Source organism: Sparus aurata, chromosome 23 (assembly GCF_900880675.1).
Source record: "Sparus aurata chromosome 23, fSpaAur1.1, whole genome shotgun sequence".
NCBI classification, from domain to species: domain Eukaryota; kingdom Metazoa; phylum Chordata; class Actinopteri; order Spariformes; family Sparidae; genus Sparus; species Sparus aurata.
Window position 1 is genome coordinate 10,441,816 of NC_044209.1, and position 27,441 is coordinate 10,469,256.

The following is a 27,441-nucleotide window of genomic DNA, read 5'->3' on the forward strand; positions in this document are numbered from 1 at the left end:
CCCTGAATAGTCATCGCTTCGCGTGGGCCGTGCCGTCAACGAACAACAACAGTTTGAAAAGGCTTTGTGCCGCCGCTGTTGACAGTCTACCATCCTGAGACGGAGCTTAACGACCCGATCATCAGACATTTTCACTGTCTGCAAGTTTTGTCAAGTATGTAACAAAGATACACAAACGCATATTCCAACAAATGTGAATACTTTAGGAATGATTTTGCTCACACCCCAAAGCGTTTTGTCCAAGTGTAGACCTAATAACATTTAGGGCTAAATTAGAGGAGGGCATCCAGTCATGATGCCTTCAAATACAATACAGTATGACTCCATGCCATACCATACGTACGGTACTATATGATACAACTTTATTGTCAGTTTGCACTGACTCATTGAGCAATCTCAGGCAGCCCCGATCAAGGATTTTACACACAAATCAGACAAACATTCACACATATGGTTCACGTTCATAGCGAAGTCCCTTTCCTGGGGTATTCATGACTTTGGAAGATGGAAATTATTTGGCAAGTTCAGACATTAATATATTGTAATTATAATTGCAGAGTGTACTTCTTCTTAATATAATGCCTGAGGAAAATGTTGATTATAACACTGATTCCCAGCAGCCTCCTCTGTTATTATATTATGCCTTTTAATTTCCGGCATTATCTCACCCGCTAGCTAGCTCGCTATATTGTCGGCATCTAGGTGCCACCAAGCAGCGGTGTTCTCACGACTTGTGCCAGAAGTTTGTTTCCAAATACGATTATGATTACTACTTTTATTATCAAATATAATATTTTGCAATAATGGAGCCGCCAAATGCACTTTCAGCAATTCCTCGGCCGGTCTCGCCTGGTGCACTTGGAAATGGGGCGGAATCAGACAGCACACATTATCAGATATTATAGGTGGGTGTGTCAGAGGCCAATCATATTCGCCACATTCATCTCTTTCGAACAGAGGGGCTCTATTTTCCCTCAAAGTATTGTCGTCCATAACTTGTAATAAACGTTGATAGTTATGAAGTAGCTCAGGTTCTGAGACATCACCTCATCTGACAACAATACATATCACATGAAATTGAAAAATGAAATAAAGTAGGTTGTCAGTGAAGGATATTTTTAAGCGCTGAAGTTTAAGATTAAGCAACAGAAGAAAACAACATGTAGAAACATACAGGATCGTAGCTTTAAACCGCAGCTGTTATGTTCATGTCACCCTGTTCCTCCCTCTGGCACACACACAACGCACTCCTCCTGCACAGGTTCCTCCTGCTCTGAATATCATCCTTTTTTAATGGCATCTCTTCTCGCACCTCCACCATTCCACCTCAAACGCTGGCATCTCATTAAAAACCCTGACAGAGCAGCGTCAGCAGAAGAGAGGGAGACAGAGAGATATAGAGACTGAACCAGAGGGAGGGAGGGAGGGAGGGAGGGAGGGAGGGAGGGAGGTGGGGAGATAAAGAAAAGGAGATAAAGAGACAGGGCGGAGATGCCTTGGCACTAAGTATCACCAGAATAAAAAGAAAGAGCTCCAACTAAAGTATTTCTCCAACAGTGCAGTAATGAACAAGGTCACCTTCGCTCTCCCTCCTCCTCTACCTGTGCTGTTTCCTCGCCTCATGTCTCTCCACCTCTTTCCTCCCCCCCTCCCTCCCTCCACCCATCCCTCCTTTAATCTCACCATCCATCCACTCCTTGTTTCTGGAGCTCTGAGATGCCGAAGGACAGGGATCCCATGAAGTCGTTGCGGCTGGTCAGGTCCCAGTCCCACACCTCCACCGACAGACGGCGGTCCTTATCGTACTCCTTCAGGTGGCTGCGAGAGAAGCAGGGACAATCAACAGTTGGTTGACAGCTGAGAGAGATACCTGAAGGTGCTTTTATTAAAAAATATTTGACCATTTCTTGTTAGGTTCTTGACTTTTTAAAGCCACATGAAAGCAGTTTTGTTTCCATTCATGTCCCGCTGGAGCAGTTTGTGGCCTTCTATGCTTTCTTCTGATAGTCAGCCACACCACTTTTGTATTACATTGAGACAACATGTTTGCGACAGTTTCTTAAAACTCTTCTGTTGGGCAGGTGCAAGAAACAAACAAACAGAAAACTCTTTCAAACTGAACATCTGCACCCAGATGTGATGTGGCTTATTAAGGATGTAACTGGAGCCAACTGCGGGAAAAGACCCCAAAAGCAAGGTTTTTTTTTTTAATAAAAGGAGCCAGATGTTTTATCTGAGCGCCAGCGGTTACCCATGCTTGGAAAAGCCGAGCGTAATGTGATGAAACAGTGCACCGAGTGAGAGAGAGATGAAGAGACGGAGATAAAACAGGGGAAAAGACTTAATGGAGGAGAAGAGAGCAAAGAGAAAAAAAACAGCCAAACAACACGCATAAATAAGAAATCGGCAGCCTTACAATTTAAAAGTCTCATTCCAGGTGGGGTTGAGGCAGCACTTTATGGTCTTGGTCTTCTGCTTGCTCTCGCTGCGGGGATCTGGGATCAGTTTGAGTTTCACGTAGGGGTCTGACAGACCGTTCGGGTCCATAGGAACCAGATTCCTGCCCTCTCCGACTGCGGGTGGACGTGATGGAAAGAGAGGGAGAAGATGAGGGATCGGTTACAATCAGTCTGATTTTTTAATAAGCCAAACAGATTTTTATAGCAAACAAAATCACGGGTTACAATTTGAAAATGTCCATTAGGGGAAAAAAAAGACTGGTATCCATATTGTGAGACAAACGGAAACACATGGTATGGAAACAAAGAGAGCCATGTGTTAGTATAGCTTACGAAAGTAACCAAATGCAATGTATCCTCTGTAATCATCTAAGTGTAACAAATTCACAAATGTAACACATTTCTTTCTCAAGTACAGGGGGAATGGCAGGTGAGTTTAAATCAATTGTAAGCCCACCATGACGTCACTTGTTGGTTTGTGGTCTTCTGCTAGCCTCAAGTTTAGCTAAATGCTACACAGTAATTTGCCAAACTCTTGCTAGATTAGTTTCTTCTTTATTGTGCACATTATACAAACCGATTATATCTTACAAAGTGTGGTTAAGATGTGGTTACGTTTGGCACAGAATCACCAAAATGGGGGTGAGAAAAAGATAAGATAAGATTTCTGGGGTTAACCTCGAGTTTGGCATTATCGCCGTCATCGTCTCGGTTTCTGTAGAGCGAGAATTGACCATATTTTTGAGAGGTTGGAATTCTTCATTGGATCTGATTGAGACAGACAGTGGTAGTGACTTGTCAGACGCAAGAAACAAATTAAAGTAGGCTAAGTAAACTTGAGGTACACACAAACACACGCGCGTACACATGAACCCTGAGAGTCGTATTGGGGGTTAACGCCTTGAGGTTGCCAGATCCGCCTGTAATGACCATGTAGACACATGAAGGTTGCCAGTTCCAACACTAATCCTTCCTTTGTGGCCGTCTGTTATTGGCCTGTAATTGTATTCCAGTGGCGTAAAATCCCCTGCGATTGGAACGTGTGTGAATGTGTGTGTGTGTGTGTGTGCACAATTATTGTTGCTGGTCAAGTTGTGAGGTCACATCCAATTACCAGAAGCAGGGCGGGCGCTGCCGTGTCTTAGGCAGCTCACTGGGGAAGCACTCAAAAACACACATAAACGCACACACAAGAACCCTCCAATCCCCCATACAAACACGCACACACACATACACGCACAGCACAAAGTACTTCGCTGATGTAGCTGAATAATTGTGTTCTGTGGAAAATGACAAGCAGAAGAATGGCAGAGGAAGCTATGATAGAGCTAGGATGTGCAGCGCTGTGACTTTCTGTGTCAGGTCACATCACGCAAAAATAAACGTTTCGGTTTCCAATCTTTCTTCGTTCAATGCTCAAAGAGGGGGGGGGGGGGCGACCCTGAGTAATACCTGAGCAGGACTTTGATTCATGAGAGCTGCTCATGACCAACTCACTGGTTCTAGTTTGTTTCTCTCGGCTGCACACGCGAGCTCAGGCTTCCCCCCTGCCAGAGAGGTGACATTACTTATTCATTACCTTTTAAGAACACTTAAAATCTGATCTGGCCCCACAAACCGCACAAAGATCCTTCTACAAAAGGTAAAACTCGAAAAATATCTCTCATGACACCTCAATTTAGTGGGTCAGAACGAGGTCACGCTGCACACACTAGACCAAAACACGGAGCCACACGGACCGGCATGTTACTCATTCACTGGACCAGATTGAATACTTTAGAACCACAGTGCGATTTACCTGACCTGAGAGTCGAGTCAGTCGAAATGGGTAGCGCCAGGCTCTCAATAGGTCTAGTCTTTTCCCTTCCATGGACTTTTTCTATCCTCTGCAGCAGTATTTACAACCAGATCTATTGCAGCTACCTCACATAGGGAGAAAACACGGGTGATCCAGCTATAATTACATAAAATGCTAGACAAAATAACTGTATTTGATGTATTTGATTTGATTTTCTGTAAACAGCCGTGTGATTGCAGCATGAAACCCCAGTCTGAGCAGACTCTCTAGTCCCCTAACCCTAATCTCTCTTAACATGGCCATAATCTGGTCTATTTTAGGTCTGTTTTGAATCTAGTTTGTCCTTTTCACATTGAGTTCTGTTGTGATGAAGATCTGAGGGTCTTATGGGTTCAGATCAGACATCTTGTCACCCTGCATCATTAGCACAACACAGACACAGTGTGGGGAGGAGCGAGCAGAAAAAAGGTTATTATAGTGGCTGATGGCAAATTATGCTGCACTTCTAATGTTTAGTGTCTCTTCTCTGGTAGTCTACGATACGAGTGGATTGTCCTTCACAGATGACAAAGAGCTTATGGAGAAAACATGTTTGGTACAGCAGAAAGATGTCACGTTTTAAGCTTGTCCCTTCTTGTATCGTCACCACAAATGTAGTCCAACTTGGTTCACCTGCAAAGTGAAACCTTTCGGGCTGCCGCCACCTGAAACATGGGTCAGACAGCTGTTGCGCTCTTTTACGATAAAAGTAAAAAAAAAAAAAAATGCTTTTAACAATTAACAGCCGAGGTGCACAGCTCTCGGAGCTGCGGGAGAGCGTGTGGCATCCTTTCAAACCATGACTGAAAGGAGAGACTCCCAGCGAGCTTGCAGCGTGAGGGAACCTCAAGAAGTCAGAGAAATGAGGTTTCCATGCTGTTAAAGCGCTATGCTACGCTAAGCTGCAAGAGGTTAACCACAGCGCAGACCCAACGGCCGGCATTAAACCCCTCAGCGAAGCAGGTCAATAAATATTAGATGATGCCTGTTAAAGTGACCATCAAATGCTGGTTGAGGTGAGCTATAAAGAGGGTAGCATGCCAAATAGTCTCACAGGACCCCGACGGTAAATACAGGAGGGTGTGCATGTTTTTGTGTGTGTGTGTGTGTGTGTGTGTGTGTGAGGATCCTTGTGCATGCACAGGTGTGTGATATGCATGTATGAATATATGCTTGCATATAGTATGAGCTAATTGCAAAGAGCACGCATGGGTCTGTGTGCAGATGTGTGTGTGTGTGTGAGAGAGAGAGAGAGAGTGAGAGAGATAACGCGTGTATTTGAGTCCACAGGGAGGGCAAGCGGAGATAAGAGTGCAGTAACAGCAGAATACTGTATGTGCACAGCAGCGTGGGCGTTGGCAGTGCACCTTTTCCCCTGTGAAACAGCCTCATCGGAGTCTTAGTAGGGTTCTTGTGTTCTGTCCAACTCCTACTTGCCTGCATGTGCGCCGCAAAAATGAGATTTTCCAGATGATTTCATCGTGGGGCTGGTGAAGCGCGAATCAGGGTCATGCCGAGCACATTTAGATGTTCAGTTTGGCTCGTCTGATAAAGATCTCCAACATCTGTACTGACTTAATGTTATTTTGTCTGGCTCTTGATTTTCCCCTCTTCGGTTCACACATAGAGACGGCCTCCATGTGCTTATCACATGATTACTGAAGCATTAAGATATTACAGGTGTTGCCTGTTGTTGACTTCTACAACATGGCCTGTGGCATGTTTATTCTTATTGAGTCGTCTAAAGGCTAAAATCTTTAACTAAGAGATGTCACCATGGATCTTCCTGTTGATTACCTACATGAGGGAGGGTGTTATTATTCTTTGTATCACGGGTCTTCTTAAAATGTAATTGGTAATTTAAAGTTTGCACATGCTGCATTGTCTAACTAAATATGCACTAACTTGTATAGATTTCCAGAACACAAATCCAAACATCGGATAAGTCAAAAAGAAATCATGTCTCATTTTGAGGGACGTTTGGATATCTCTTTGTAGCACCGTTGTAGAATCTCTTTGGCTATGAGAGATAAATGAAGTAACGCCTCTGTGAAAACCTTGAGAATAAAGATAGGAATAAAACTAGAATAGAAGGGTGGTGGATTAACAGTCTGTGCTACTGAAACAAGCCTACAAAGGTAATCGTAAAATTCCATACATCTCTAGACAAACCACAAGATACTAGAAGAAAAATCTGAACCAAAAAAGCATCTAAGTCTTTGGATGGTTTCTCTCCATTAGCCTGAAAGACATCCTGTTATGGAAGCAAAATAGCCAAAAACCTAAAAATAATGTTGTCACCTGGAGGAGATTCTGCTCTGGGCTTTTCCTGCCACATTATGGACATTTTGGATGAGCCAAAATCTCAATAGACTCTCTGCAGGTTGGAGGAGATGTGTGAAGAGGAACTAAATCCTGGTCCTGCCTGCCGAGTGCTCGCACACTTTACAGCAGCTGTGGCCTATAGCTGATTTTGAATCGCTGAATTATTTATGCACCCATTAGATTTTGATATTAGTGTTCAAAGTGATGTGTTCAAATTCCTGATGGGGCCATCCAAATATATCAAGTCCCCATGTTTCACTTCTGGACTTTAAGCTGTACCTAAAATTAATGAATCTATTAAGGGCCTTTTGGAAGCTTTCTATGTTTTATACTTTGCTTTTGAGCCAGAACACACAGCCAGAGTCCTCATCAGATGTATTAAGATCTGAGAATAGGTGATTTTAAGGTGTTCAGAATTAATTTGAACCCCTCTCTCACCACATCTTAACCTGCATCCAGCTTTTTTCCTTTGAACTTTACAAAAGCAAAAGTCCAACATTCTCGACTTTACATGACTTTGGGCCGGCTGTGTGAAGGTGAGACAGAAAGCAAATATCTGAATTTCCCTCTTAATTATATCTGTCACTTTTCATGTGAACCAACGACGGCAACACCACGCATGCCTTCAAAGAAACAAAAACTAGTTCTTTAAGAATATACTCCAGTTATTCGGCAGCATGTGCAGTACCAAAGGAAGGGGGCACCTTCCAAGGCCCCAAATCCCACGTCCCACTGCATGTAGTGTCCTTGAACTAGATGTTGATCCTCCATGTCTGCTGGCACTGCACTGCCACCGACCCTGAGCTCTTAACTCCTGGTAAAGGGGGAGGGAGGTGACTAAAATATGATCAATACAGTGTCACTTGACACACTCACGTCAATTGCTTTGATTAAATCCATGACGAGTCTTCAGCACCGATGCGTACGTCAGTGTAGCAGCCATTTCCACCAGCTCCTGCTACGTTAAGCTGGAGAATAATTCCTTGTGGTTTTACAAATTCGTTCTCCGTGTTGGTGGAGTTTTTTTTTCACCTCACTGCAATGAGGGAGCAAGCTAGTGGTGGCTCCACACTGACCCCTGTGGACAAAAATGAGTACTGCACCTCATATTACCTCATTTTAAGCCTGTGCTGCTGTACAGCTGGGTGAAAACACAACAGTAGTGTATTTTCTGCACAACAAATGTCAGTGTGTAAGTGTTGGAAAAACAACTCTGCATTTTAAGACTAAGTAACAGTGGTAGAGAAAATATTCTGGTCATCTACAAATGTAAAAGTAACAATACTACAGTGTAGAAAAAATAGTTTCTATATATATATTTCCAGGCTAATTTCAATAATTTTAATAATGATAATTATTTTAGCTTAACATATAATCAGATACTATAATCTATTAATTGATTCATATTTTGCATTCAAAATCTGCAAAGTAACTAGTAACTTAAAGGGGGACTCCACCTCCACTCCACAGAAAATAGTATTTTGTGACTCTTTTGTGACTTTGTGAGGAAGCTGCATATAATCTGATAAACTGTAACCAGTGACGTGACTCAGATGCACTGTGGGTAATGTAGGCGTCAGGTTTAGAAAAACAGTCAACTGACCCAGGAGGGCACTCCTGTTATACTGCTGGACTCATTACGGACGGTTTAAAAAAGCAAACAATCACAATCGCTAAAGCAGCACCAGAGACACCACCTTCTTTATACTGAACATTCTTCTCCCATTTCAAAACCTTGTGCCTACATTATTCACAATTCGTCTTTGCTGCTGAGTGTCATAACTGGAGGCAATTAATCAGATTGCATGAAGCTTCCTCTGGAGCCACAAAAGGCTTTATACGATTTTTTTTCACATATGCAGTAGTGCTCCCCAAGACCTGTAAACACACTTTAACGTGTAAAATCGGTGGAGTCACCCTTTAAGTTATTAAATTGCTGTAATGGAGTAAAAAGTACAAAATGTGCCTCTGAAATATAGTGAAGTAGAAATGTAAAGATGTATAAAGTGGAAAACACTAAAATACAGTTGTACAAGTACCTCAAATGTATACTGAAGTACGGTACTTAAGTACATGTACTTAGTTGCATTCTACTACAGACTAAACTGTGTAAAATAAGAACATTAACTTTTATTTGAGAGTTTCTACCATTCAGCTCTATTTAATTCTATTCCACTCTGTTATGTAGCACTTGTAAGTTTGGGCCTTTATTGCTGTCGTAGCAGTCTCTGTGTGATAAGTCTGCTCGCTTATCATTTCCCACAGTAAATCCCAGCTAATGATCAGTCTACGAGCGTGGGAACCAGGAAGAGAGAGCAGGAGAGCAAGGAGGAAGAGGAGGGACGAGACCCAACAAAGGACCACGAAGGGAAAATTCTGTTTTTTGACTTATTTTTTCTTTTTGGAGACATTTTCACTGATAAACAGATCCTGTGTATTGATCATAAACACAGTGTAGTCCCAGATGAATCAATCATTTCTTTATTTCACAGCTGAACTGAAAATCATTTTTTTTCTTCAAACAGAGAGAAATTGTTTTTATCTCCTTCGATCCAAAATAAAAGTTACCATTTAGTAAGTTGTGTTTAACATATCTGATCAATGTTTCTTCAGAGATAATGATGCCTTCCTGTGCGAGTTGGAAATTTCCCTCAAATGGTTCAAACACTTCCTGGGTTAACAATTATGATTTGACGTGGCACGGCTGAAGTGTGAGATGTGTGTAGGACACAATTAGGTTATCAACCCGCCCACTGTAAAATGTAGTCAGACTTTTGTTATGAAATGAACTGTGCATTCACATTAGATAACTCGCTATTGAAGATTTATCATTTATTTGAATTGAACATATTTAACACACCGCAGCACTAACTGGGTTTATCGCACACGGCATGGGGTCAGAATGACATCTTATCACTGCCCAAACATTAGGAATGTCTGATGGTCTCATTTTGCGACACAGCTGTATTTGAGCTGACAGGCGGAGCAAAGTTAATGCAAAGCCTCTGCTGCCACCTGCGGGTGAGACGAGGAACCAGCACCGCGGTGTTACTTCAGCTGCTACTACAATTTTCCATTTATCGGTTAAATAAAACATGAGAGCAGTCAGGAAACTCTCTCCAGGAAAGAGGTGAGCCGACATTTGATCTACCCCATGAGACTTGTTCGGGCAGGAACCTGAGTCAGATTGAATTAACGTCACTGCTAGAAAACATACTTGCTTTTTCCACATGATGACGAAAAAGCGTTTAAATGCTTTAACATGGTTGATTTTTTTAACCTGGCTTAATGTGATTAATTCAAAGAGATCACAATCTTTTAAAAGCAGTTGTGGTGAATAGTCTGAACTCTAATGATTAATAATGGGGTTTCTTTTCTTCTTCTCAGGAAGCTTGTCTGTCTATCTGAGCACCACACTGCTTTCCATTCACTCAGCTGCACTTTTCAATCCTCGGAGCACCTGGAAGCCTCCAGAAACAACCAAAGCAACCCCGAAGGCTTAACGAAGGACTTAAATGCTCACGACGGACGTAGAAGCGAAAAGAACGATGTCGCGATGTGAGAAACGGGACCATCTGAACAGAATGTGAACGCAGGTACACTGTTTATTTCTTGGATGGGTTCGTTGTTCATTGGTTTATCTTTTACTGCAGTGACTGACTAAACATTGACAGAGATAATTCACCAAAAATGGAAACACCATAACAGTAAACATTAAATTCAGCCTCTGCTATGCTGGAAGAAATCACTGGAGAAGCAGACAGACTACGTATGCCCATAGTTCCCTGCAAACACTGAACACTGAATGCTGACTCTCCAATTCTAACCATATCATCCCAGTCACTTATGCTAGAAGTTCATAACCCATAGATGCATTCTGGGATATTCAGATCATCCTGCCTTAAACACTGTCTCCCACAAAATTTGAAAAAATGTGATCGTAGGGTCTAAAACTAAAACTCTCTTCCTAAAGTACAGGTAAATGATGCATGTCGAGGAAAGTGAGTAAAATGGAATTAAACGACACTCAAAACAGCTATTTCAGACACCAAAAATTGCTTTTATGTTTTCAAATTAAATATAAGTTGAACAAAAATGGAACATTTAGTTTTTATGTCACTCCCAGGACAACTGACAGTTTGGGTGAAGTGTTCGTAGTCCACATGTTTGAAACAGTTTCTTTTTTTTTCTAATTTATTTTTATTTTTTTATATTTCCAGTTAGGAAACTTAATTCTCCATCAGTTGTTTAGGAGAATGCTGCAACCCTTGTTTGTTGTGAAGCTCCAGGAATGTTTTATGAACTCTGAAACATCATCCGACTTCAGTTCTAGTAGACGATGACAGAATTCTAGAGACTGGGTGAACATACCCTTTAAAAAGGTTGATATGTATCATCCTCTGTTTGCAATTTGAGCTTCTGCCTTCCAGGAATTCTTGACAACCAAAGGCCAGATCTAACATGATCATTTTATCTTTCAGGCCAACCGTGGAACACTCATGATGACTCAGCTGATGATTAGTTTCCCACATAACAGTTGGGGGTTGATGATATTTTTGGTAATGGCTAAACATACTTTCGGACTCTTATTGTCATTTGATGTTTTATGTACTTTATTATGTTTTTACGTCTCTCTCAGTGTGCCCACGTCTCTTTGTGATCCATGTTTTATCTGGCTGCAAGACAGATTTCCCCTCCCCTCATGTTAAAGTTCTCATTAGCATTAATAATCGCTGTTAGAACATCTTGACAGTAGCTGCCTGATCCTGTTTCACTTAGCTTCTACTAACTGTACCACATTTTACAGCTTTAAAGGGGCACTATGTAATTTTGGAGAAGAAATTCAAACTAAGATTTTTAATATTTACAATATTAAATTACAAACTAAGAAATATCTTTTTTTGTCCATGACTGAACAAACAAGCTGTCGTCAGAGGAAAACACTGTTCCAAGCTAGAAAGGAGGCAGGGTCTAACCCATCACCCAGTCAGCAAAATACAAACGCTGCAGCCGGTGAGAAGCCATGGAAAGGATCTCTTACACTCCATATTTGCTTAATTTCTAGAGTCAGATGGACAACAGACTCTATGTTTTTCTGTGAATTTACAACCGTTCAAATTGTGTTGCTTTATGTATTGATACAATACTCTAACATGTTGCTACAGATACGTGATGAGCAAGTAGGAGTTCCTATAAAATCCTGGTTTAGTTACAGAATAAACTTGTGCTTTCTGTCACATCCATCCTGCACCTCTGCAGCTCTACCAGCAGAGGGAGACAGACGACCAGTGTTCTCAAACTGGTTGTGGCACTACTGTGAGAGTTTGTGTGTGTGTGTGTGTGTGTGTGTGTGTGTGTGTTCAGATACACTTACTGGTAACAGTGAGTACATTGGTCTTGACCTCAGCGGTGATCTGGAGGCGACCTCTCCTCTCAGTGTGGTCTGTCCCGCACAGGCTCGGCACATTGGCCACACAGCGCTTGTGGATGTTCATCATACAGTCTGCAAGACACACACGCATGCACACACACATGCATTTTATATAATTAAAATATACTGAAATTTGGTGACACAGGTGGAGCAAATTTAAAGGAAAGGAGAAACTGTCACCAGTACTGACAAAAGAAGTAAACTGATAAAAAGATGAAGTGTGAATTGAAGGTCCCATTTTATGTTCATTTCCAGTTTCATACTACTGTCTCCTTGAATGCTCTGTTTGAGCCCCGCCTCCTGAAAAGCCCAGTCTGATCTAATTGGTCAGCTCTTACAAGCCTGAGCAGCCACCAGCCATTGTTTTTCCATATCAGCTCTACCCGTGTGACTGTATAGTTGTGACATCACAACCTTACTGAAGTCCTGACGACTTTTTTATAGGCACAGTATCTGAATTTCTCTGTGGATTGTATGTTTCTATTTCTATACTTCTATGCATAATTTTAATAAAGCACCTACACCTGTTTTATAATCATAAAAGACATCAAAATCTCACTTTCTACAATATGGCACCTTTAATGTAGGGTTATGGGGTGCAATAGATGTCAAGATAAGTTTAAATGTTGATATAAGTCTCTACAAGCCACGTGTTTCGTCTTTTTTGCACATCACGGTGAGTGGGACTTGTAACCAAATGGGCTTTAAAATGACAGAGTAAGTGTGTGCTAATGGCAACATGATCCATGTGTTGGAGTTGGCCATGAATACATACGGTCACATCTCATGCCCTGGTGTAAGAGGCCATAGAGCAGAGAGCCACAGTGGTCACAGAAGGTCGGGCTGGAGTAGGTGTGGATCTTAAACTTGTGCTTCGCCCTCGGGTCCTAAAGGGAAGAGAGGAGGAAAGAATCAATCATTCAGACACATATTCAGTCACATCTCCTGTCCTCCTCTCCTCAACATACCAGACAGAAAGAAGCATCTTAAATATTCATACACTATACATTTTAAAGGTTGGCTTTGTTTCTTTTTTTTTTTTAAAGTCAGGAAACCCAATAGTTCAGAACTACAGAGTAAAGTAGAAAATTGAGTTTAGCTTAAAGATTTAAACACATTCAAATTATTAGTCGTCTTTACTTGGCAATTTTGAGATGATCTTTTTTTTCTCAGTCTTTTTTAAAGTAAGATCCCTTTGTCAGATTTTACAGCATATAGCAGTGAACACCTTTTAATCAAAATCTGTTTACGTGCTATAAATATCCTGCAAAATTTCAAATAAATGTACGCTCATCATCCTATCCAGCAATAAAAATAATTAACATCTGCCAGACATAATCATTAACTCTTTAATCGCACTGGGTTTGATTAACACCCGCCTTTCGTCACAATACAAAACTCCATTGCTCTCTTTCATTCTCCACCTTCCATCTCTGAGTAAACAGGCAATGCACTGTTTATATATGTGGGCATCTGTTTTGTAATCTGATCGAGATAAGTTTCATCAGAGCATCTTTGTTCGAGCCAGTTAAGGAAGAGTACAAAGGCAAGCGACAGGTGTGTGTGCGTGTGTGTGTGTGTGCGTGATAGCGAAACGAGATCTCTGCAGGGAGTCAACCTTGCATGAAGTTTGTACAAGCCCCATCCTATTTCAAACAGGAAGTAATGTACGGGGGGGGAAGGCAAGGGGTCACGTCAATCTAATGCACGCACACACCCACAAAGTTCTGCTTACTGTAGATATTACTCAGTAGTGCCGTACAGACACACTACAAAGCTAAATAAATCATCAGTTTTTTCATAATTAAGTGAGAAGATTTTTTCATTTCCATGCTCAAAGAGAACGGGAACCTCAGATACCAATTCCTCTTTTATGAGCATTCATAATAAAGGCGTAACTAGGGCAGAAAGATGGCTATTTCTGTCTGATGTGTGTGTGTGTTTGAGTGACACCTGCAACCATGGCTCAGTGGACATTACACACCTGCACATTAGCCATATGGTTTCAGTAGCCAACACACACACACACACACACACACACACAACCCTAGAAATCTAACTGATGGTCACTGACGGACTTCTCATCAACACACACAAACGCGGCAGCACGAACCCACGGACGGCGACGACGTCCAATCCACCGCTTGAGATGGATCCAGGCTGTGTGGTGATGAAGCGGGGATGCTTCGACGTAGGAGTTTAAACGCTTCTGCCATCAAAGTTACCAAACATGGAGCTACAATATTTGATGCGAATGTCCAAATGAATGCTCACTGCCAGACATGTTTTATAAACCGAATCAGTTAGCAACCACATGTGTTTGTAGTGTGCAGACAGCTCTCTTTGACGTGTGTGTGTGTGTGTGTGTGTGTGTTCATGAGCCAGAAAAAGGCTCTGATTGATTTCTTCCTCTGCTCCACACCTGTCCTGGAAAATAACGTTTAATTTAGGCTGCCACTGCCTGAATTATACCCAGCTTCCCCAAGGTGCCTTCAGAAATGTGTGTGTGTGCTTGTTAAGGGCTGAATGCTTGTGCGGCTGCCTGCGCGTGGGCGTGTGGGATTCTTTGCACAGCCGTGTGTGTGTGTGTGTGTGTGTGTGTGTGTTTGTCTCTCTGCTGGTTCTCGTCTTTCTCAAGGACAGGAGCAACTCCGTCTTGTTTTTGTTCCTCTGAAAGACAAGGGAACATTGTGCTGCTGAAGCGCCGGCGATGAGCAACAGCAGACGCCGAGCGATATGAGGGCCGATGATGGAGGGTGCCAGCTTCTCTACAAACACTGATGATTAAATACGTTCACCTTGAAAATTCAGGGATTAATCAGAACAGCAGGAAAAACAGACGGAAGAAAAATAGCGACTGGGGACAAAAAGACATCCTCCTCTTTTATACACCCAAGCATATGATCTTTTGTTAATGGCTGATGAGTCAAATCAGAAGAAAAGATCTATAATGCAACTGCAGGCACGCATTCACACGCACTCAACCACACAAACAGTTGAGCTTAATGGCAAATTTCAGTCATATATAGAAAGTTGTGGTTGCTATAGGGTTGACACAAGAGTGTGAAACTAATGGTTCATTGGTTATGAAAGCGGACATGCCAAGATGGAGGATTGAGTGTGTCTTAATGTATTTCTGTTTTCTGTTTATAAGCCCTGCACCTTTTGTCATATGGGTTTCACACGGTGGACATTTTCTTCTGACGTCACGCTCGGGGCTGGGAGGCTCAAATGCGATCCAGACGTTAGTCTTATAAACATAGTTAATCCGACCAATTGTAATAAATTCACCGGTTCTGCAATGACCAGCAACTGAAAAGAGAATGGATCGTAAAAATCGATTGGGGCGTTTTTTTCAAGGTAAAACGACATCTGACTGCTGCATTGAGGCAGCAGCTAATGTAAGCGTTCAATCACTTCCGAGCTAACAGTAACATTTGACAGTCTTACACGACACGACAGGAAAGGCGTAAATTAAATTCTAATCGAACGGGAAAGTTAGCTAGGACGTGGTTAAATGCTAATGTTTAACAATATTTCGTTTTACCTTGAGACACAACCCAATGTCCCTTCAGATTCTCTGTATCCGTCATCTTTTCAGTTCTATGAAATGATAACAGTTTGTCAGACTTACAACCTGGATCACAGGAGTGCAGCATTATCCCCGCATTCAAGCCTCCCACCCTGAGCGGGACGTCTGAGAAAAATGGCTGCTGCGTTTGGCTCACGACCAACCACATATCCTGTGCAGGTCTGTGAATCCGTTTGATGGTTCCGTCTTTTTGCGAAAGGCCCGTCTCATTGCAAAGTGCCCTTTTGGTCAATACGCACCGACACGACTACACACCTTTACGCACACATAAACACACACTTTATCTCTGTGCCAATTTTCTGCCTGCTGTGGCGAAAAATGTGTGGACAAAAGGGTGCGGATACTTTAGCGGGCCGACCAACAAACCCACTGAGCAGCAGTGTGACGCATTTACATCTGTCAATATCTTTTACTGCATGACAAATTGAAAAACCTTGTATCTTCCTTCTGTCAGGGAATGGGCCAATGTTACAAATGAGTTCCCAATTTTTTGGCCTGTCAGTTCAAGATTGCAGCATTTGAAAAACAACTCTCCTCTCCCCTTGTCACCACTGATGAAAAGTCTCTATTGAATCACATCATGTCCGTCTATAATTGAATGCTAAAAATCTCAATTTCTCAAATAAACCAGTGAATACATTTGTTGGCAGCAGCGGTAATTTTAATCAGGTTCAATCTTGAGTAGAGACTTGAATTTTGTAGAAATGGGTGTGTGTATCTCAAAAGAAGAAATAAGAAGGCAGAATGTAAAATTGATTTGATTTTGGAAAATGCTTTGTAATCAATCAAGATACCCTCACTGCACTGCAGATTCTTTAAGTTGTTTTCAGGTCTTCTGACCCTTAAAATTTACCTTGGGCTTCCCAAATTCTAAGTTGGGAGCTACTTTCCTCAACAAAGAGAAATCTTGAATGTGTTTAACTTTCCAAACTGTGTGTGTCATCTTTAGAAACAAGTCTACAGCCATGCTAGCAGCTCTGTGAGGTAGTATACTAATAGGCTCACAATGACAGCGCTAACATGCTGATCTTTAGCAGGTATAACATTTACCATGTTTACCATCTTCATGCATGCCATCTTTTGCTAACTGGCAAGGAGGCTGAGGCTGCTGGGCAATATCATCAGTTTTGCATGTATTTGATTTCTCCAGAGTTCTTATTGCTCATCCTGAGGAGAACATGCTGCAAATGTAAAAAGGTTATCACGATCCATCCTGTAGTCGTTGAGACATTTCACGTATTACTAACAAGGTCAATTACATGGTTGCGCAAGAGATAAAGTCAGAGTCACCAGGATTCACCCTTTGGGGACCACAAATATGGATATAAAATTTCAAGGCAATCTACCCGAATGAAATAAAATGTTTCTTGGCCGACATTTCCATCTACGTATAAAGTCATGATGCTGTGACACAATTTTACACACATATACACTATATTGCCAAAAGTATTCACTCATCCATCCAAATAATTGAAATCAGGTGTTCATGTAGGCCACATAAAATGATAGATGGGGTCAACAGATGCTGAGGCGCATAGTGCGCAGAGGTCAACAACTTATTGCAGAGTCAATCTACAGACCTCCAAACTTCATGTGGCCTCCAGATTATCTTAAGAACAGTGTGTAGAGAGCTTCATGGAATGGGTTTCCATGGCCGAGCAGCTGCATCCAAGCCATACATCAGCAAGTGCAATGCAAAGCGTCGGATGCAGTGGTGTAAAGCACGCCGCCACTGGACTCTAGAGCAGTGGAGACGCGTTCACTGGAGTGATGAATCGCACTTCTCCATCTGGCAATCTGACGGACGAGTCTGGGTTTGGCGGTTGCCAGGGGAACGCTACTTGTCTGACTGCATTGTGCCAAGTGTAAAGTTTGGTGGAGGGAGGATTATGGTGTGGGGTTGTTTTTCAGGAGCTGGGCTTGGCCCCTTAGTTCCAGTGAAAGGAACTCTGAAAGCTTCAGCATACCAAGAGATGTTGGACAGTTCCATGCTCCCAACTTTGTGGGAACAGTTTGGGGATGACCCCTTCCTGTTCCAACATGACTGTGCACCAGTGCACAAAGCAGGTCCATAAAGACATGGATGAGAGAGTTTGGTGTGGATGAACTTGACTGGCCTGCACAGAGTCCTGACCTCAACCCAACAGAACACCTTTGGGCTGAATTAGAGCGGAGACTGAGAGCCAGGCCTTCCCATCCAACATCAGTGTGTGACCTCACAATAGGCTTCTAGAAGAATGGTCAAAAATTCCCATAAACACTCCTTGTTGAAAGCCTTCCCAGAAGAGTTGAAGCTGTTATAGCTGCAAAGGGTGGACCGACGTCATATTAAACACTATGGATTAAGAATGGGATGTCACTTAAATTCATATGTAAGTCGAGGCAGGTGAGCGAACACTTTTGGTAATATAGTGTATGTAGACAGACAAACTAAAATCAACAATAAGAAACTGCTTTGAAAAACAATGCATTTAATATGGGGTGCTTTCACCCTTCCAGTGAAATAAACGTGATAAAGTGGATGTACGGATGATAAAACACAGTGACCTTCGAACAGACAAAATGTGATAAAGTACCCTCTAGGGTGCCCTGCCAGGGTGAAAATCGAGGTCATGTGCCCTCTCTTCCCTAAACATATCACAACTTCCTGCGCACTGCTGCCCTACACTTACAGCTGGTGCCCCTTTTTTTGTTTTTGCCCCTGCCCCTCAAATATCCTGAGTCAGCCACTGGTTACACGGATAGACTTTGTTAATCTTAAAAATTATTTCGCACTGCTCTCTGAGCACATTTGAGTTGAGCCATGTAGCCAACTTTTTTCAACAGCGTCTGCCTTTTGTTTCACTTGGTTTTACTCACCGCTACCCAACTAATCAAAGGCAGATGGTGCGGTGTGGTGCTCCCGGACAAATGAGCGTATTGCATGGCATATGTTGTGTTATTTGGTGTCTAAACTAAAAGCCCGCTCACAACATCAGCACACGATGCCAGAGCAGTGACTACCCATTAGTCAGTGCTAACACACACGCACACTCTGTTTTGACTGTTTTTTGTCATTGTGCTTTCGCTCGCTCTATGCTTCTTTTGTTTTAGCGTAACGCACTGATGTCCATTATTTTGCCTGCCTACATCAGTGAACACACAAAGACGAACACACACACACGCACGCACGCACACAACCACACACACGTACAGACATGCAGACATCATGTCATGTCATTCATAATGCTGTGTGACAGGCAGGTTGACAGCAGACAACACACAGTCCCGGCTCTCAGTCTCTGTTTTGAGCCTTTTTTTTTCCCTTATTGATTTTGTCTTCAGTCCACTCACTCTTCTTGAGTGAGTGAGTGCTCACTGACACCGTCTGACATTTCCACAGCGGCAGCCATCATCTACTGTACAGAATGCGCTTATCATAAAGCTGCCCGGTCCAATGGCCAGATGCTATTTGTGGATTGTTTTCTAAGGATTGTGGATTGTTTTTTAAGAAAATGATTTAGGTTTTTTTTACATTTTACCCTCAGATTCTCATTTTCTAATTGTTACAAAAGACATTTTAAACATAATTGTTTAAAGGCAACTTTTTACACATCTAGTTGATGTTTGTCAAAAAATATCATGTATAATTTACAGGTTTCAATCCAACCTGTTGGATATCAGCCACAGCACTACAAACAAACACAATATTTTGGCCCCCTTGACAGATTTTTGAGCACATGTGTGACCAAAACAGTTGCTTACGAGAGCCCTTTAGCCTGGGAACGGAAGAAAAATAAACCAAAAGAAAAGAAAAGAAAAAGCTTTATGTGAAGCTTTTGAGCACCTTTAAGGAATCAAGCTGAGCATCTACTCAGTATGAGTTTGCATACAGACACATTTTTTTCAGGCCTCGTGACTTAAGACTTGAATTTTAAATATGTATATATATATATATATATATAGTATGTCGCTCTTTGTTCTTTATAATTGCACACAGCAAGGTAAGCTAATCTGACTAGACGTGAAGACAATCAGCTCAGATTTATCAACTTTGTTCTGTGTGTCTGGTGTCTAAATGTTTGGTCGCCCGTCATGAACTTATTAAGCAACTTAAAACTACTTTGATTATTGATCAATCATGTAAATTATTCTGTTTGGTAAATTGACAACCACTCTCTAGTTATAACTTGTCAGCTGTGAGTATTTGATGTTTTCCTCGTCTTTACATGACAGCAAAGTGATTCTCTTTGAGTTTTGGTCTCTTAGTCAGATAAAAGTAGCTCTATAAAAACCTTATATATGATAAATTGTTTTCTGACATTTGGTAGACCAAACAATTTAGTCCATGTCAAATATAAAACCTAAAAGTAGACAAATTAATCCATCACTGGTGTACTGTGTAGTTTAGGGGAAGATGTCCCCTATTGTTTTTTTTAATGCCTAAACAAACTAAATAAACAAACCCTCATTGTTGTAATGCCTGAATAAAAAGAATACACAAACTGACCTTACAGGACAAGACAATTTCACCCCGTTTAACTTTGTTTATATTTGGCGGACCCTGCCACCTATCTAGCTTCAAACAGTTTTCTGGGGACCTTATATTCCTCTGAGAAAAGCTTGTTTATTTAGTTATAGAAAATATCGATATTTCCGTTCCAAAATGACATAGTGCACCTTTAACCTTTTCACAAATTAACAATTTAAAGTGTTTTTTTTTTTTTAGTTCACTTACACACTTACATACTGTTTCGATACAAAAATACATATTATGGGCTCTATCTTGACGATCTGAAACGCAAGTATCAAAGCAAAGCGCAAGTAGCTTTGTGGGCGGATCTCAGGCGCTGTTGCAATTATGCCGGCGGGATAAATGACTCTTGCGCCCGACGCAAGTCTAAAATGGGTTGGTCTGAAGTAGCTACATTAGTCATAGGTGTGGTATGGGCGTAACGTGCAATAAACCAATCAGAGCGTCATCTCACATTCCCTTTAACAGCAGGCGCGCTTGTTCTATGGCGGATTGCTATAATAATGGCGAATTTGCCAGGCGCATGCCAGGAGTGCTTCACAGCCGAGGAGACCGACATTCTCATCAGGGCTGTAAAAGACCGAGAAGTGGCATTGTATGGGGATGGGAGAAATCCATCCAAATTAGCTTAAATGGCCGTGGGAGGAAATTGCCACAATTGTTTCTAAGGCTGGCATCCCCATGACATCGCACCGGGCCTCGGGAGCAGTGCGCACGGGCCGAGCTGATGAGGGAGCTGCGCAAACACCAAGGTGGAGGATCCAGACCCACTACACGCCCTGGCAGCACTGTCAGACCGGACCGCACTGTCCGGGATGCGGCAAGGTATTAATGCCTGTCTTGACCGGGTGGCGATGTTGCTGCGGCCTCTCAGGCGCATCGCCTCAAGTCTCCAAACGCACCACCTGCTCCTGTTGTCCCCCTTCCTCCTCCTCCCCCAACTCCATCTCCGTCCACCCCCTCCACTAGGAGCACATCGCGCATTGCCACTCCCATATCAGAGGGAAAAAAGAATTAGTTCTTCTGTTTAAATCTTTTCAACTTTTTTTGTATGTTTTGCAAAAATGGGAACTGCTTCCTTGTAGATGAGAGAAGCAAAGTGTATGCATGTTGAGCACACACTACATTATGGCCAAGCATGCGCCCTTCAAATAGCATCTGAATAAGCGCCACTGACTTTAGACTAGGTTTTTTCTGGTCTGTTGCGGAATTGTTTTCTGAAACAGCAAAATAGCACCAGTGAACGTTTGCGCCGGAACACGCCTCCTCTTTTCGCTGAACCGCCCCCCCGGGAGCGCAAGTTCATTCCCTAATTTAAGTACGTGTGTCTGTGGAGGGAAAATTCCAATGTGCGCCGAATGCAAAATAGGAATTACACAAGCGCGAGTGTACAAAATCAATTGCGCTTAGTGCAAGATAGAGCCCTATATGTCAGAGTCTTTCATCCCACCCTGATTCACCAACAGACGGCACACTTTGCAAAAAAGAAAAAAAGAAGAAAGTAAAAATGAGAAAAACATTACAATGACTGCAGCGTCCGCCTTTTCTGTCCTGATCAATAAAACAAATGCACTGCTATTGTGTTTACCCCCCCAGGCTTTTAATTCCTCCTCTGGGAACGTTTAAGTGTTTTCTGCCTTCTGACTACTGAAAGGATCAGGGAAGCGATCTTTCTTGGAAAAAGAGGGCTAATTGCACATCATAAATGATGAAGAGTAAATCAAAACAGTGAGGGAGTGAAGAGAGGGCTGACGGTGGTGCTGGTGGTTTCATCTAACAAACTGAATGTTACTCCCCTCCTCCTTTCACTTCCCTCCGTATGCTGATCTCCATCACTTTGTCAGTCCACCTCCTTCAAAGGTTACCACGTTATGTCAGTGTGGTTTTTAACCATCTGGTCACACATACTGTTAAATATAGATAAGGTATGATGAGAAATCACATTTACAGTTGCTTTTTAGCATGCATGTAGGATCTGCACCGAGGGAAGAAGGCATGGAGTGACAAAAAGAGAGACACCATGCCAAAAGTGTGTGTAAAATTAATTATAAGGACAAGAAGATCACTTTCTTGCATTTTCTCAAAAAAATCACAGCCGTTAGTATTGACTAATATCTTTTTAACACTAATGTTTGACTTTTGCAAGAGTGACTTGCTTAAAAATAATCTCTCAATCTGCTCCGGAATTGGACAAGCAATGCAAAAAACGTTCCATCAGTTTTACAAATACTTTAAAGCTCAAAAGTTCAGAATTTTGCTTCAATAAAAATGCAAAAATGCTCTCCTGCTTTCTCTGAAATGACAAGAACAGGAATCAGATGTCTTAATTAGACACTTCTTGTTGTCCTCCTCCAAAAAGCTGATAAAAAGAAAGACACTCTGCGCTCCGACAATCCCATTTGCATATGTGAAAAGGACCTGGGGTGTCACATCCTCGCATGACATGTAAACCGCAATCAGCTTTGAAACTAAAACGCATTCAGGATGTTCTCAAAAAAAGGTGAATGTAAAATGGAGGAAGGTGAATACTTCACATTAGGCTCCAACAGCGGATCAGTGTTTGACCTGAAACCTGACGTGGATCTATTAGTTGAGTTTCCCCCTCTTTCCTCTCACAGTCCAAACACATTGCAGATTAGCTGAACTATAAATGCACTAGAAATTGCCCGCAACTGTGGAGTCTGTTTATACGAGTTCGCTCTGTGACTGACTGTCCAGGGGGAAACCTGCCTCACGCATGCTGAGACAGACTCTGTGGGGGGAGAAGTCATTACCGTCTCTGCAATAAACCCAACACAAAGAAAATCAATGACGCCAAATGAGAACACGTCGATCGGCATTCGGGGTTCGTGCACAAATGTATATGAGAAAATACTAAATATACGCGTGCATGTGTTTGGGAAGGCACGAAAATTTAAGGGGAGAGGAGGAAGTAAATCAGGTGTGTTGTATATGTTCCTGTGAAAGCTAGAAAACGCAAAAACTAATTTGTAAAAAACTTAATTTAGCGGTTTCATGTGCAAGTTATCTGCCAAGCTAGCTGGTTCACCACATTCAGTCTTTAATGCTAAGCTAAGCTAACCAAGCTGTGGCTCTGGCTACATTTTTACAATACACGCATGAAAGTGGTATCAATCTTTTTCAACATCTTCCAAAATGGTGAACTCCTCCTTTAAATTGAGCAAATTTGTGTTCAATAATTCTGCGACTAAATTATATTCTTTATAATTTTTGCTAGCCTGGGCCAAGAAGGATCATTTAGTTCTAGTTTGAAACATAACTTATTGAATTCCTACCACATCAAATTGGACACATTTGTTTGCCAAAAATGACAACATATTCTGATGTCCGCTCTTCTTGGAAGAGAGATTCCTCCTCTGTTGCTCTTCCTGAGGCGTTCATTTTTTCCCACTGAATAGAGGGGGTCGTCCTATGCTGTGCAGCTCCATGAAGCAAATTTGTAATTTTGCCAAGGGCTGATATTTTATTTCACTGTTTGAGAACGATTTAGGGTAAAATTGTTAGGAGAAATTCTTGAAGGGGATACCCAAATGTGCTGGGTAATTGAGAGGTAAATAATTTCAGGACTGTACCAGCACGGTAAAAAAATAGAATTTCGGTATAAATAAATAAAATTGACATTGACATCTCTGTCCAGAAAATATATTTCAAATCCCATGATATTCCAGGAATGTCTCACGACGGTGAGGAATAAATATATCCTTAATCATACACCCAAGATAACCGTGTTCTAAATGTAATTGTTTAACTTGTTTGCAGCAGCGCTATCGCCTTGTGTGTGTATCTTATTATTTTAGCCTCACACACACACACACACACACCTACACACACACACACACACACACACACTGGGTTCTATACCATTATCAAGCTGTGGGCATGAAATGTAGGTTTCATTAGAGGATCTCGTCCCTCGACCTCTCCCACAGGGAACCCATTCTATTAACCCAGATCTATAATTGACTTCTTCTTTTAAACATACATGGCTGACAGAGAGGGGAAGAGAGGGACCGGCACGAGGTAAAATGGGACTGATGGGCTGATGGCTGTAGACACTGACACAACATAGTGATATATATGCTGCATATAGACTTCCTCTTCAGCTGCATCTGTATGCCGTTCTATAAAAATATCTCCTGCTGCTGTGTCTTCGTGCATGTACCACAGAGAAATCAAGAATATCAGAGATTGCTCAGTGCCTAGGGAGTGAATTTGTTCTGAAATAGGCCTGCAACTAATGATTTTCTCAACTATTGAGTGCCTATTACTGACTCTACTAATCGATAATTTGGCCTGTAAGGGTAATAAGAATCGAAAAATAATTTCCTACCCCAATTTTCCAGATTAACATATTAGTCTTTTGAAAAAACACCAGAAATATTCACTTTACTCTCATTTAGGACTAATTAAAGGCAACAAATATTCACACACAAAAGAATTATTGGCCTCAAAAAGATTTATCAAAATTGTCGCCAACTCAATTTTATTAATTCATTAACTAATTTAAGTTGATTATTCCAGCTTTACGTTTGGTTCTTTCACATTCATTAAGTATTTGAGTGTACATGAGCAGAGCATCAATCCTGAATTTGGACATTGAAGGTAAACTGATTTCTAACCAGCTTTGTATCTTTACAATGTGAGTAGAAGTAGATGCAAATATGCTGTGTTTATCTTCCCTCCATGTTGCCTGCACCAAGAGCTCCCCACTCGCATCTTTTTTGGCAAAAGCTGGCAAAGTCAAGTCGTGTTTGTTCATGCGATTCATGTCGGTAGTTGGCATTTGTTGGTATTTGACGACCTCTGGATGTGACTCAAAAATCAATTATCTTTCTTCGGAATCGCTTTGAAAGTTTGCCCACACAGTGTTATATTCACCGTTATGCACACACACTGGTTTGCCTTGCCTAAAAAACACATCTCGCTTTTTGGATATTTTTTTTTTAACCCCTGATTCTATTTTCACAACAGCAGGTGAGCCGCATGTGGAGGAAGCTTGTCGTTAATTACTTTATATAGCCTGTCGAAACTACTGACACCACTGTGGTGTTGAATGACATCATTCCATAGTACGAGGGGTTGCGTCACCATTAGTGCCTTTACAGGAAGAACATATTACCAGAGAAAAAAGTAAAAAAATGCTAAAATGGGGAGCCAAATATATGTTAGCAGCCCACCCAAGTGAAGTGTATGTGTGGGAAACACTAATCATAGCAGACAAATGGTTCTTGAGGCCTAAACCAAGAACTGCAGGGTTTCGGGCCGTGGTGGGTTCCGGTTCGCTATGGTTGGATGATTCCCTTGTCAAGTTTAGCCAAAATGAGATCACTTGTTCCCAGCCATATTGTTTCCTGTTTCAAAATGGACATACAGCAAGCGGCCCAGTTAATTTTGGTTGTTGTAGATTTTTCTACCTCTTGAGCGAAAGGGATAGCCACAACCCCTTTTTCTCTTTTTCTCTGTTTTCTCCGTTCTTGTAGTATCAATTTAATACATATGTGCGTCCTTCTGCAGCATAGCACAGCACAGATTATTGAAGAGACCATCTTTCAGCGCTGTAATACTTCTTTAAATGTCTCCTCAGTGTACTCAAAATGTTCTTCTACAACCCAAGAATCTGCCTCCACATCATTTGAATATTCACAGCCTTCTTAGAAAAATGAAAACCAAGGAAGATTTCCATAATCTTGAGAAAAAGCACACCAGAGGGGAAGAAAAAAAACACAGCTTTATTTTCCTTTGGCAGCAAAGCAAAGCTGAATCTTAAACAGTGAGACTCGGCCTACCCATTCACTGCTGTATAATTAACTATTTGACAGATAAAACTGTCACTGACACCTCAAAATGCTGCATGATCAAATTGAAAAATGACTGAAATGTAACTGCTGAAAAATGTTCTCGGTGCTTAAAATTCGCAAAGCCATGTTGTGTGCAGGTGTACGTGGGTGAAAACATTGTGTCGAGCTGCGCAAATCTGACGACATTATTAAAAAATCTTCAACAAGCTGTTCCAGCATGTTCCACGACAAAGTCTGAGCACTTGTATGATCACATTTTACTACTTGCAATGAGATATCTGTTATGTTCCCTGATTTATAAACAAATAAACGACCAAAACCATCTGAGTAGGTATAATATAATTCAAAACTTCATTATATTCAATAGATTACATGACGAGTGGAAAATCCCTCCTCCTCTTCCTCCTTCCATAATATCAGAGCAGGCTACCTGTCTTCCTTTCTCCTATATTTAAACATGCAGCTAGTTTGGTGCGGAGATACCCTGCACTCCCCACTGTGCAGCAACCGAGGTCATAAGACCATGAACTCATTAAGAAAATGACACGGTGGGGGTGGCGAGGCCCCGTAATTACGAGCAGGGGCCTCCTGGGTGGAGTGGCATTTAAATAGAGGATGTACAGAATAGAGTAAGGTAAAGAGGGAAGGATAGTGGAGCGAGAGACAATGAGAGGAAGCTTCAGGGGAGAGAATTAAATGTACGCCAAATATAGAAATATAGTGCCAGATAAAGAGGAAATAGATAGAGGGAGATACATGGAGATCTGAAGTGACTAATGAAGAAACAGACTGTCTGCTGGTTCAAAAAGTCAAGTTGAGAACGATTTAAAAGCAATATTCTGGTATCTTTCAATCTGGCGTATTTCCCATAATCCTTGCCACAGTGACTCTGCGGGTATTTTTGCTCACGCTGCCACTCGCCACGTCCTTCGTAGAGAAACAGGAGAAATCACAGCACAAACACGGTCGCAGTATTAATCACATCTTGATATAGATTTCGTGATTTTCAACCAATTAGTATTTCAACTTCTCTTCATTCTCTCGCCGTCACGGTATTACGTAACAGTACACGTAGCACGTAGGCCACTCAGAGAGCAGAGCTAAGTGGTCCGGAGGAGGAGCAGGGGATTTAAAATGGATGCACTTGCCCTTGTAGGCTATCAGGTACTTCATAATGACTACAGATGCCTTTCAGTGTGGAGTCCCATGTCTTATTCTGACCCTTAAATACCAGAATAACATAAACAAGCAGGATTTCCTGTTCTACAAAAATTGTTGAAATGGTGTGCAAAACAGCCTTATTCAGTAGTTTCAGTGGTGACAAAAATTGCATTTCAACTCCATCACTCTGATCACTTTAGATATCGTTACCCTTAATTGTAGATTGTTTGTTCGGAGGGTAATTCTGTTTGTTCCAAACACAAATATCCGTTTAGCAACACTGACAATCAGCAGCTCGTTGACT

At 41.7% G+C, this 27,441-nt stretch overlaps 1 protein-coding gene across 2 annotated transcripts in view; it reads right to left on the minus strand.

The window, feature by feature from the left end:
• LOC115574977 (protein kinase C beta type) overlaps positions 1-27,441 on the minus strand; it is a 115,222-nt gene that overhangs the window by 49,569 nt on the left and 38,212 nt on the right. For both annotated transcript variants that reach the window (XM_030406696.1, XM_030406695.1), the window contains exons 4-7: positions 12,828-12,939; positions 11,996-12,124; positions 2,417-2,573; positions 1,684-1,818 (exon numbers count right to left, since the gene is read on the minus strand). In XM_030406696.1, coding sequence (XP_030262556.1) covers positions 1,684-1,818; positions 2,417-2,573; positions 11,996-12,124; positions 12,828-12,939 — 533 coding nt within the window. The remainder of the gene's footprint in view (positions 1-1,683; positions 1,819-2,416; positions 2,574-11,995; positions 12,125-12,827; positions 12,940-27,441) is intronic.